This window comes from Podarcis erhardii (assembly GCF_964252035.2).
Source record: "Podarcis erhardii genome assembly, chromosome: 2".
Lineage (NCBI taxonomy): Eukaryota > Metazoa > Chordata > Lepidosauria > Squamata > Lacertidae > Podarcis > Podarcis erhardii.
In genome coordinates this window covers 84,157,722-84,169,840 of record NC_138498.1, presented here as the reverse complement: position 1 = coordinate 84,169,840, position 12,119 = coordinate 84,157,722, and the positions used below count along the sequence as shown (strand labels likewise).

At 43.4% G+C, this 12,119-nt stretch overlaps 1 protein-coding gene across 2 annotated transcripts in view; it reads left to right on the top strand.

Moving 5' to 3' along the window:
• The first annotated feature begins 472 nt into the window (after positions 1 to 472).
• The window catches only part of IL17RD (interleukin 17 receptor D), a 56,957-nt gene continuing 45,310 nt past the window's right edge, over positions 473 to 12,119 (top strand). The window contains exon 1 of one of the 2 annotated variants that reach the window (XM_081848867.1): positions 473 to 766. In XM_081848867.1, the coding sequence (XP_081704993.1) occupies positions 626 to 766 (141 nt within the window). In that variant the 5' untranslated portion in view covers positions 473 to 625. The remainder of the gene's footprint in view (positions 767 to 12,119) is intronic. The other variant, XM_081848866.1, reaches the window with a different exon arrangement.

The following is a 12,119-nucleotide window of genomic DNA, read 5'->3' as shown; positions in this document are numbered from 1 at the left end:
GCTATTCACTCCAAACTCCCTATTTGTGGATTATGATCGCTTGTACTTCTGGACGTGTAAACACCCCAGGAGTGAATTATTTGGTGTTCTTTGTCAAGATCCAAACCTCCCACTCTTTTCAACTTTCTGGGTTGGTTATTTTGTTTTTGTTTTTTTGAGGGGGGGGGGGGCTTCTTTTCTTTTCTTCTTGAACAGCTTCCCCTTCTCCCTTTGATGCAAAGGTTAGACTAGGAAGGAAGGAAAGAAACGGTCTCACTTCATTTTACTGCATCTCAGATGTTGCAAATTAAATAATAAAGCCCTAGAAGGCCGGGGTGGGGGAAACACACACACAGAGAGAAAGGGGCGGACAATTGACCTCTGCACCTAGACACATGGTAGTGGTTGTCCAGCCCCTCCCCCTTCCCCCCATCGTATCCTTGGCAAGGTAGGGGTGGGGGCAAAGGAGAAAAGAGAGCGAGAGCGAGAGCGCTAACTGTATAGACATATGTCTCGGTGCCTTGCTGCACGCATGCGCGCCATTCCCCTTTCCCTCCCCTCCGCTCCTTTGCCTTCTCCAACCTGAAGTTGCCTGTGGAGCAACTCATTCGGGGCTCCGGGCGCTGCTGCAGCTGCAAGGCGGACGATGGCACCTTGGCTGAAGTTCTGCTCCTTCTTCTTCTCCCTCACTGCCTGCTTCGACGGCCCGAGGCTGGCCGTGTCCGCGGGAGGGACCAGCGGCAGCGGGGGCAGGAAGGGGCCAGCGGGAGATGCTTGTGGCTGGAAGGTAAGAGAGAGAGAGAAAGAAAGAAAGAACAAACGAAAGGAAGGAAGAAAGACTCTTTTGTGTTTGGCTTCTTTTTTACGCGTCGGCGGTGAGGGGACTTGAGCAGGCTTTTCCCCGGGGGCTCCCTTTGCTTCCTCTCCCTTCTTGCACGAGTTAGCAGAACTTGGGGGGAGAGGTGGGTGCCCCGAGGTCTGTCAGGAAGCGGGTGCCTGGCGGGGTGGGCGAGGGAAGCCCTGGAGCTCCGCGTGCCGACGAGCTTGCAGGTGGCGCGTCTGGGCTGTGCACGGGCAGCAGCGTGCAGTGCAACCTCGCAGCAAAGGGCAGCGGGAGACATTTCTGCAACGGGGGCAGCAGCTCCAACCCTCTCTCTTTCTGTGCCACTGAGTACTTTCTCTCTCTCTCTCTCTCTCTCTCTCTCTCTCTCTCTCTCACACACACACACACACACACACACACACACTCTCATTTCTCTCTCTCTCGCCCACTCTTCTTATGCGGCCGTCGCTTTGAAGCGTTGGCATTTCTGCAACTTTCGGGGATGGCTCGGTGGCGGCGGAGGTTGGCTGGATTTTCTCACCAAAGGAACTCGGGGAAGGAGGAGGAGGAGGAGGAGGAGGGAGGGCGGCCGAGGGGAGAAGCCAACAAGTGGGAAGTCACTCAACAGGTCTTTTATCCCCTCCGCCTTCCTCCCCCCTCCTTAACTAGACCTGCCCTGGGAGAGAAGGGATAAAAGGCGATCGCTTGGGCTTTGTTATTTTAATGATCGGAGGCTGGTTTGGCTACAGGCCTAGTCATTAGACCGAAGGGGAAGCGGGGGAATGGGTGTGCTTGTAAGGTGATAAAAGAGTGTTTTAGGGCTTTACCTTTTGTCCCTGTTAGCAGCTTTTGCTAAGTTGCGAAGTTTTCTTCCACCCCCACCCCCATGGGTTTCCTGAGTGTGATTTGTTGTTTTATTTATGGAAAGGAAAAAAGGACTTCTGCAACGCTTTGGGGGGATTTTATTCCCCCCCCCATTCCATTTTCAGCCTTATTAAAGATTCCAGATGAACGCTTGTCGAAGGGCATGAGTGACTTTCATTGCCTCCCCCTTTTTGTTAGACTGTCACAGAGATTTCCTTGGATTCAGATCATAACATTGAGTGAGGGGGAAAGTTAACAGCAACCCCAACAAAAAACCAAAAACTGGTAGAATTTGTAGGGAGTAGCTGAATGTGTGCTTACAGGAAAGGGCAAGTGTCCACAAAAAATACTTTAAAAGGGGGGGGGGGGAGTACAAAAGAAGCCAAACGTTTGCAAAGAACTTAACTCTCCAATAGGGTATATTATTTGCATCTTGGATTTTGTTAACTGATAGGTCCTGTAGGAAAATGCATTCAGCTGCTGCTTCGGTTTAGTGTTTCACATAACAAAAGTGATATTTGATTTGCATATTTTAAAGCTGCACGTACATCTGGTTCTGTAGGTCAACAGCACTAGCTTTTTAAAGGCCATAATGCTTGACTGATTTTGGTTTGTTTGTAATGGATATTCAGTGATCTGTCAGGAAGTGAATTTTCTGATAAAACTGAGACAAGAAAAAAACATTATTCATTTAAACCTTATTTTTTTTAATGCAGCCTTTTGTAGATTTGTGATACGGTGTGGGGGGAAACCTGACACGTTTTGTACTGTTAGAACAAAGTTAAGGTTGTAATTTGCTTTTAAGCACTGGGATCTTTAATCTGTATGCCAATCACTTATTGGAATACATTTGTCTCAGATAATGTAAAATGTATACAGACCAGGATCCTGCAGTTTTTATTCTGGGGGGGGGAAAGTTTTAGGGACTACACACAGAGAGCTTTTCCCAAGCATTAACTGCAGGATAAGACCCATTGTCCTGTTTGTGGATCTTGGGCTGTATGTAAGTTTTGAATAGACTTGACATACTATTAAATGACTGATGGCCCCTGTAACACATTGTCTGCTCTGGGGCAAGGCTGCCTTTGAAGTGCTACCCTGTAGGAAGTAAAAAGACTATTTGCTCTATTAAAATTCCTTGGTATTTCCTCTGTTTAACCACAGGCCACTTCCCCTCTGCCACTCTAAACACTGCAGGGACACTGACTGATTGAAAAGGCACAAGCCCTGAAGTAATTGCATCCCATTCAGACAGATATTCTTAGCGTAGCTTATTTATAATGAGTTATCGTAGAAATGAAAGATGGGTAGAATTTTTTTCCTGCCTTCTTAAGAAGGGAAAACAAAAATAGGCTCATTGACTTGCACAAATGTTCTCAGGCTGAGGATTGTGATATTTCTTTAGTCGATTATCTGTTGGTAGCTTGTAATTCAACCTTAAGTTTGTTTATTCAGAAGTTAAGTTCCACAGAGTGCTCTGGGAAACGTCACAGATGGTAAAATTTAATAGGAGTATAAATATTTGTGGGCTAATTATGGAATAGCAAGTAGCATTCAGAGTGTGAGAGCACCGGTATTTTGATATCATAATAAGCATGTTTTTCAAATTTCTAGTTATAAAATTTAATGTTGTGCATAACTTACTATAATACCTAAGGGCAGAATATCTTATGCGGGGGGTGGGGTGGGGGAGAGACAACAACGTTTTTTGGTGTGGTGGTGAATAACTGACATCAGTGGTATTTTAGAAAGTGTGTCTATGCATATTTAAGAAATAACAAGCCCCCTCCTTGAATTTGGTGAGACTTACTTCTAAGTACCGTAAGCATGTTGTATTATAGCTATTGGCTAATTAAAGCTGGGGGGGAAATTATAAAGACCTTTTAATAAAGATTAGCTGCTGTTTCCAGCAGCTTAGTCTAAAAGATGATAGGTTAGGACTGAGCCATGATGTGAACTTGCCCATTTTTGTTCTTAAAATACAAATTCTTATTCTTAACAAACCAGTATCTATCTGTCTATCTATTTCTTTTATTATGTTTTATAGATATTTAGTGGTTGATTATTTTTTTAAATGTTGTAAGCTGCCTTGATTTTTTTTAATAGAAGCGCAGATCATAAACATTCAAATAAATAAATCGTAAAAGGAGTGCTTGCCAATGACTGGGACATTTTACTATGATATAATAAATATGACCAAAGAGTAAAACATCAATCATGATTGACTAAAATAATTCTTCTGGATTTGAAAACTAAAAATAATGTACTTTTTGGGTTGGTTTATGTCAAGTACAAAGGGTAATAGGCAAGAAGACCTTTAAACTAATACTGTACTAGTGAGTTGTATCCAGTGCTGTGTTAGTAGAGTTCTGCTCACGCAGTGGGCTTCCCCTTCCTCTCCTCTCCACATGCACCTCAAAAACTGCTCCAGAGGGGCCCTTCATTCTCTAGCGCAGATTTTGAGCACGTGCGAGGGTGCTGCAGAAAATAGAAGGGAGAATATCCAAGGGTAAGTCTGTTGTACAATGGAATGGCAGCATTGGATACAACCAATTATGTTGTAGTTGGAAGAATAAAAGAAGTGTTGTGTATTATTTTATCAGTTGTATCACTTTTTAGTGTATCCTCTCTCTGGAAATAAACTCAATTTTTTTAGTTTCTAGGTAAAAATGTCTTTTGTGAAATTTTGAGAGCTCCTAATAATTATAATATTCACTAATGCTATTAACTAATTAATAATAATAAAAATTTTTATTTATACCCCACCCTCCCCAGCCAAGACCGGGCTCAGGGCGGCTAACAACCAATAATAAAAACAAGTTGATTAAAATACAACTTAAAAACAACATCAAAACATTAAGATTCAGCCTCTTCACAGGAGGAGAAAGGAAAAAAGAAAGAACGGGGAGGGAATCAAATTGATTCTAAGCCAAAGGCCAGGCGGAACAACTCTGTCTTACGGGCCCTGCAGAAAGAAATCAGATCCCACAGGGCCCTGGTCTCATGAGACAGAGCGTTCCACCAGGCTGGAGCCAGTGTTGAAAAGGCCCTGGCTCTGGTTGAGGCTAATCTAACTCCTTAGGGCCCGGGACCTCTAGTGTTGCTATTTATGGACCTTAAGGTCCTCCGTGGGGCATACCAGGAGAGGCGGTCCTGTAGGTATGAGGGTCCTAGGCTGTGAAGGGCTTTAAAGGTCAAAACCAGCACCTTAAATCTGACCCTGTACTCCACCGGGAGCCAGTGCAGCTGGCAAAGCACCGGGTGAATATGCTCCCATGGCAGAAACCCCGTGAGGAGCCTCGCTGCAGCATTCTGCACCCGCTGGAGTTTCTGGGACAGCTTCAAGGGCAGCCCCACGTAGAGTGAATTACAATAATCCCGTCTGGAGGTGACCGTCACATGGATCACTGTGGCCAGGTCGGGGTGGGAAAGGTAAGGGACCAACTGCTTGATGCGGCGAAGGTGGAAAAATGTCGCCTTGGCTGTTGCTGTAACCTGCGCCTCCATGGAAAGGGAGGCATCAAGGATTACACCCAAACTCTTAATGGAAGGCAATGGCACTAATTGGGTCCCTGCAAGAGAAGCGAGTTGGTTCCTCATCCCCATACCATCCCGACCCAGCCAGAGGACCTCTGTCTTCGAAGGATTTAGTTTCAATCGGCTCCCACGAAACCATCCAGCCACAGCTTCCAAATATCTGGTCAGTGTGTCTGGGGCTGAGTCGGTATGGCCATCCATCAGCAGATAAAGCTGAGTGTCATCAGCATATTGGTGACAACCCAGCCCAAAGCTCCAGACAATCTGGGCAAGGGGGTGCATAAAGATGTTGAAAAGCATCGGGGACAGGATTGCGCCCTGCGGCACTCCACACACCAAGGAGTGGCACGACGACATCTCCCTCCCTAGCACCACCCTCTGTCCCTGACCAGAGATAAAAGAGCACAGCCATATACGGGCTATGCCCTGTATCCCCACGTCGGCAAGGCGGTGGTCCAGAAGATCATGATTGACCATGTCAAAGGCTGCTGACAAATCTAAGATAATCAGCAGTCCTGACTTGCCTACGGAGATCATCTGTTAGGGCGACCAGAGCCGTCTCTGTCCTAAAACCAGGACGGAACCTGGACTGAAATGGATCTAAAGCCATCTAATTAGGGGTTTAAGCCATGCAAACAGATTTCTACTATCACATGGTTTAATGTTTACTGCATCTGGGGATATAGCACCCATGGATGCACATATATTTCTTTACTGTAAGCAAATTGTAGAACACTGCATCAAGAACACCAGCTGCGGCAGTGTCAACCATCTGTTGGGAAGGAAGGATAAGTTCAATAACTTGGTATCCCACAAAAAGTGGTCCTAGTTAATAACGGTACTGTTTTGTTGTTGCTAATGTCTTGTGCTTCGTTCATGATTTGGGGGCAGACAAATTAAACTTCAAAATGTAATAGTAACACCACTTCCAATGAAGGAGAGTCCATAACCTCCCAAGGGAGTCTGTTCTGCTGTTAAACAGCATTCACTGCCAGAAAGTTCCTACTGATGTTTAGTCAGAATTTCCTTTCTTGTACATTGAATCAATTGATTCGGATCCTAGCCTCCACAGCAGGAGAAACCACGCTTGCTCCATCTTCCATGTGACAACCCTTTTGATATTTGAAGATGACTATTATATCTCCTCTCAGTCTCCTCTTTACCAGGGTAAGCATACAAAATTCCCTCAATGGTGCCATCCAATCATCTTAGGGATTCTACTCCAGATTTGGGTAGGGTTTACTTCTTAGCTTTTTCTTCTCCTGAAGATATCCTGCAAGCCAGTGGAAGTTTAGGATCAGAGTTTTCCTTCTCCTAGATGGCTCACCTTCCCAGGTTGATGAACCCCATCTGCCCCTCTATGGCAGGTGCAGAAATTGCCTTCTTGATTGTTGGATCCGCTATTGGTCTCATCCATGAAGTGTTAGTAATCACAGCATCTTTTTCTAAGTGTTTTCTTATGTGTTCTACGACCTTTTCTTGTATCAATGTCAAGGTGACCAGTTGGTAGTCACCTGGGTCTTTTTTCAATAATAATAATAACAATAACAACAACAACAACAATAATTTATTTATACCCCGCCCATCTGGCTGGGTTTCCCCAGCCACTCTGGGTGGCTTCCAACAAAATATTAAAATACAATAGTCTGTCAAACATTAAAAGCTTCCCTAAACAGGGCTGCCTTCAGATGCCTTTGAAGATGGGGACAACATTTGCCTGCCTCCAGTCCACAGGGCCCTCACCTGTTTTTCAGGAATTCTCAAAGATTATAGAAAGAGGCTCTGAGATTACATCCGCAAAATCCTTTAGTACCCTTGGATGCAGCTCATCAAGCCCTGGAGATTTGAATTTATAAAAAGTAGCCAAGTGTTCCCTTACTACCTCTTTTTCTGTCTTTGGTATCCCTCCTGGCATTGTTTATTCTGTTATCTTCCAGTTGGACACTGCTTTCCTTTTCCATGAAGACAGAGGCAAAGTAGTTGTTGAGCTCTCTTGTTCTTCCTCTTGCTTTTGCTCTTGTTTTTTTTAAATGATGCTATTTTCTAATGGGTAATTAATAAATTTATTTTGGTTTTATTGTTTGTATGTTCCTGTAAACAATTTTGAATTTCTTCAGGGGTAAAAGGGATAAAAGTTTTTCAAGAAAATAAATGAAGAATTTGCAAGCCCAGATATGTCTTCTAGTTTTTTGTGTGCAACGATCTTTCAATATCCAAACTTCATTTTGAATATTGTAATTATGACTTCTGATGGGAGTGGAGGTATATTGTTGTCCTTTTCCCTTGAGGGAGCCAGTGTGGTGAAGTGTTGAACTAAGTCTTCTGAGACCACAGTTCATATCCCCACTCAGCCATGAAGCTCACTGGGTGACCTTGGGCCAGTCATAAGAACGTAAGAATAGCCTGTGGGAGGCAAATAGCCAATAGCCACCCAGTCCAGCACCTGGTTCTCACAGTGGCCAATCAAATGCCTGTGAGAAACCAGCAAGCAGAGCATGAACACAAGAGCACTGTCCCCTCCCATGGGTTCCAGCAAGTCCCTGTTTCTCAGCCTAGCCTACCTCACAAGGTGGTTGGGGGATTAAATTAGGTGTGGGAGATACAGGTATGCCACCTTGAGCTCCTTAGCTCAAGAGAAAAAAGTGGGATCTAAATGCAATAAATAAAATCTTGTCCCTTCTAGGTTTGGGGTGGATTCCCCCCGCCCCTACAGTTTAGTAAACCGTTGACTAGGTTGTAACAAGCTTTTTGCCTAGTGTGGTGTGAAGGATAAGTGACTGCTTCACATCTGGCTTCAGCCATGAACTTACAAAGTGTAAGTTTGTATTGAGCCTGCCTCTATCATTCTCAGTCCTAGTATCAGTAATATGGGAAATAATACTGACTTCCTTTATAGGGTTGTTGTAAGGATTACAAACAGATAAATGTACTTTCAGATACATGGAAGCGATATGCCAATGTTAAGTATTGTCATTACTACTGCCACAACTGTTATTTACTTCCTGTCCAGGCTAAGGACAGGAAGCTGAATTGTGGGATGGTAGCCAAAGCAGTGGTAGAATAGTTTTAGGCTGTTTCCTAGGCTACCACAAACTCTAGCATCCGTTGTTGAATGGGGTAAGGGCAAGTATAGAGAAGTATTATATGGATTTTGAGTAGATAGTAAGGGCCAGGAGCTGGAAAATAATTATGTGCAAGGATATTTTAATATTTGGATGTACTGTAAATTGCCCTGCATGTCATTGTAATTTGTAATAATCACCACCTATTTATATTATCATTTTTATTGCACAGTTCAAGGGTTCAAAGTGCTCTTCATCATGCCAGCCCTCAAAGCTGGACCAATGTAGTCCCCATTTTCCAATCCTCTCTTCCTAGGCACTTTCTCATTATTTGTGACTTCTGCTTCAGGCTTCTGCTTGGTCCAGGTCTCTTTGCCTAACCTTTTCCCTAGGCCCTTCCCTTCTGCAGCATATGAATAGAGCAGACAGTAATGAGAATAGCATATGAATAGCTCAGACAGCATGAAAACCACTTAGCCATCAACTTAGGATCAGATCAGTGAGCAGAGCATCCAACGAAGACCTTTTGGACCGTCTGGCCACTCTGATGATGAGAGACGGATAGCAGAACAATAATAAAGGCAAATATTTGCAGCAGTTTTTGCACTGCCAGTGGGAAGGCTATTTATCTCCCTATATCAAAACTGACAGTGAATCCAAGTTTATATATGTAGTGGTATTTCTGCACAACCCATTGGCATGCATCTGATGCGCAAGTGTGACAGAGCTATGAAAGCCACTTCTACAACACACTATTAGCCCAATGCAGGCATTATTTGTTTGCTTTACATAACAGTATGGGAGCAAGGAGCAGGGGTTGAGCCGAGTAGTCCCATCCCTGATTTTCACTCTTTGTAGGTCAGACCCTTCCTTGACATGTGCACATAAAGCACAAATGACTGGGCAGGAGGCTTCACATGTATAGCTGTATGCTGTTGATGCACACAGGAACTTACAATGCCTGAAGCAGTGGAAAGCATAGACTGCGACTTGCTTAAACCCCTAAATGTATTATCCAGGTTTTCCTCCTGTAGTACTGGAGACAGGCATTTCCTGCCCGGATTCCTTTTTTTTCAAGCGTTTAGGCCTTTAAATTGCACTTGTAGACTGCACTTGGTTGTATTTTTCACTAATAACTCTTTCACTCTGTCCAACATTCTGCCTACAAGAGTTAATAGTGAAAAGTACAGTTTCAGTCTTTCTTATTACTTTTCCTTGTAGGTGAACATGCCCACGCATCTCTGCACCTTGATTACAAGGAGGAGCCAGCATCAAACAGTAAAAGGCACAGATAAGTTAATTCTGTGCTTATAGGATTGTAAAGTGTTTCCAGTTAAAACAAATACTTGCCCAGTAATCTGTTTAGATTTAATTTTTCTGAATTAACTTTGCTCTTCTGCACCTTTCTTCTGTTTCTAGTAATAAAAAAAAGCTGTGAACTGTAGGTTCTGTTTTAAAATTATATATGTACTGAAAGGCTTTAAAAAAACTTGCAATTTGTGTCACAGTTAATTTAGTCTCCTCTGCACATACATGCCCATTATAAAATACTTTGCCATTAAAAGGACTAACAAGTACTCATCTCCAGTAAGAAGGGTTTGAGGCACAAAATGGTATTTAATTACCTTTGCATGGTTTTGTTCTCATTTTAAAGATATATTTTAAGCATTGAACACTCTCTTGCCTCTTCTAAATAGTATGAAAAGTATATTGAGTAGTTTGCCATGAATGGACTCAGTGGTGGAGCAAAACTTGGTAGAGCATATTATCTTAGCAGGCAGTCTTAGGTTTTAATTTCTAACCCTTCTCTGTCTCCAGTGGGAGGGACTAGATATTTCTGATCTTGCTCCTGACCATATTCAGATCCAGCCAAGCACTCAGTGACTTCCCTGACTTTTTTGTATGTAGCTGTGGGAAAATTCCTGGTTGGCTGGCTATGAATTAATGAAAATCCTTACAATGCTTCACTAATGATAGCTCCTGCGGGTTTAAAAAAATGCTATTGCCTTTTTTTAATTTGAAGGAGGTCATGGAGGTTTACAGAAACTAAGAGAAGGTAACATCTGGTTGTGCTCTGCTGATGGCTGCTTTTGTGTGAAGAAAAAAAGTTATGGTGTTTCTTCAGCATCAAACGCTTTCAAGGTGATCCTCATAAGAATTCCTTCTAAAATGTGCTCCACTCAAGCTGTGAGTTCTAATTAATAGTACTCTTCTGAAATGCTGGATCTTACTGTTAAACTCCCAAATTTCTAATACTTTAATCCCAAAGGATTACTAAACTATACTGGTTTGATAATTTATGTAGTAGACAGTTGAGTTTTTTTTTAAAAGCCCCCCCTCCCATTAAGACGTTTGAGTGGCCTTAAAATGATAAAATAGTCAATATAGTGATTCACCTATGAATGTCCAAGTTATAATTGGTCTTAAGCAAGACTGAAATAAGGGTTGATACCTTCTGTGCATAGTAGTAAATTGTGTTTTTCCTTGTATGCCCAGTTATGCTCTTTGAAATCCACCAAGGGCATCTACTTAATGATACCATCTGGGTTTCTGGTTCAGCCAGGAATTTGCATAAAGAGTGGTGCTCATGATGGATGTCTTCCAAATATGGAAATCCCTCCTGCTACAGGTTTGTAAGAGTTTAAGCCTGAGTACATTCTGGAAATACTCTAAAAGAGGGTGAGTATTCCCCACTTTAGGGCCTGTTCTGGACCCTAAGCCTTTTTGTTAGCTGCAAAAAGAAAAACATAGACACATCATTGAGGTAGGTAGAGTTCTGTGCCCTAATGGAGATGGCAAATTTTCCCCTTCCCAGTAATCCAAGCAATCATTTGATTTAAAAAGGGGATTAAACCTCCTCCTTTGCTGATCTGTGTGGATCAGTTGAGGAGTTGAGCTGTGTGCTTGTATGCATGTGAGAAAGTGCATGAAAGAGTGTGAGAGGGTGCACCCACTTTTGTCCACACACAAAATGTGGCCCCTGCGGGTTCAGTGGACTTGAACCTTGATGTCATTACGCCTGCTAGAAACTCTGAAGAGCTACTGCCAGTCAGTGTAGACCAGGGTGAGGAATCAGCCCTATACCTCACAGGCCAAACCTGACAGGTGGGTGAGGCAACTCACCTGTCAATTACCTAACATCACAGTGACATCAGGCGATGATAGTTGAGACTTCAAAGCACCACACAGCGCTTGCAGAGAGCTCTGTCCTATGCTTTGGGCCCATGCTGATCAACAGTGATTGATGGGTGGAAATTTCAAGGCTGCTTTCAGCCTTTGCAACCAAGTTCCCCGTCTCTCGTCCGCCCAAACATGACATTATAGTGTTCCATTACTGAAGAAAGGTAGGATATAAATGCTGGAAAATAATAATAGACCCTGTGCCATATTAAGCATGGAAGAAGCTGGTCTGAGAAGATTGGGGTAGGTGGGAAGTAGCATACACACACACACACCCCAAAAAAATTTTAACATCTGCAAAAAGCCATTGGGAATGATCATTGGGAAATTTGGAGCATGGTGTCACCAGTGTGCCAGTGACATGCACCTCTACTTCTCCATAACTCCATAATAGCTGTGCAAGCCCTGGACCAGAGTCTGAATGGAGTGGTGGACTGGATGAGCAGCCAGCAAACTGAGTTTGAAGGCTGAGACAGAGGCTCTGTTTGTGGGCAGGTGGTTCCCATTCTTATTTCTCTGAAAGAGCAGGTATGCATCTTTGTCATTAGAAGTCCAAGTGACCTTTGCATCTAGGAGTACAGCTTTGTCTAGTGTGACAGCCAAGGCCGTATCTGGATTGGAATAGCTTGGCCACTGCTCATGTCCACCTGAATGCTGCCTAATTGTAGAGGTGG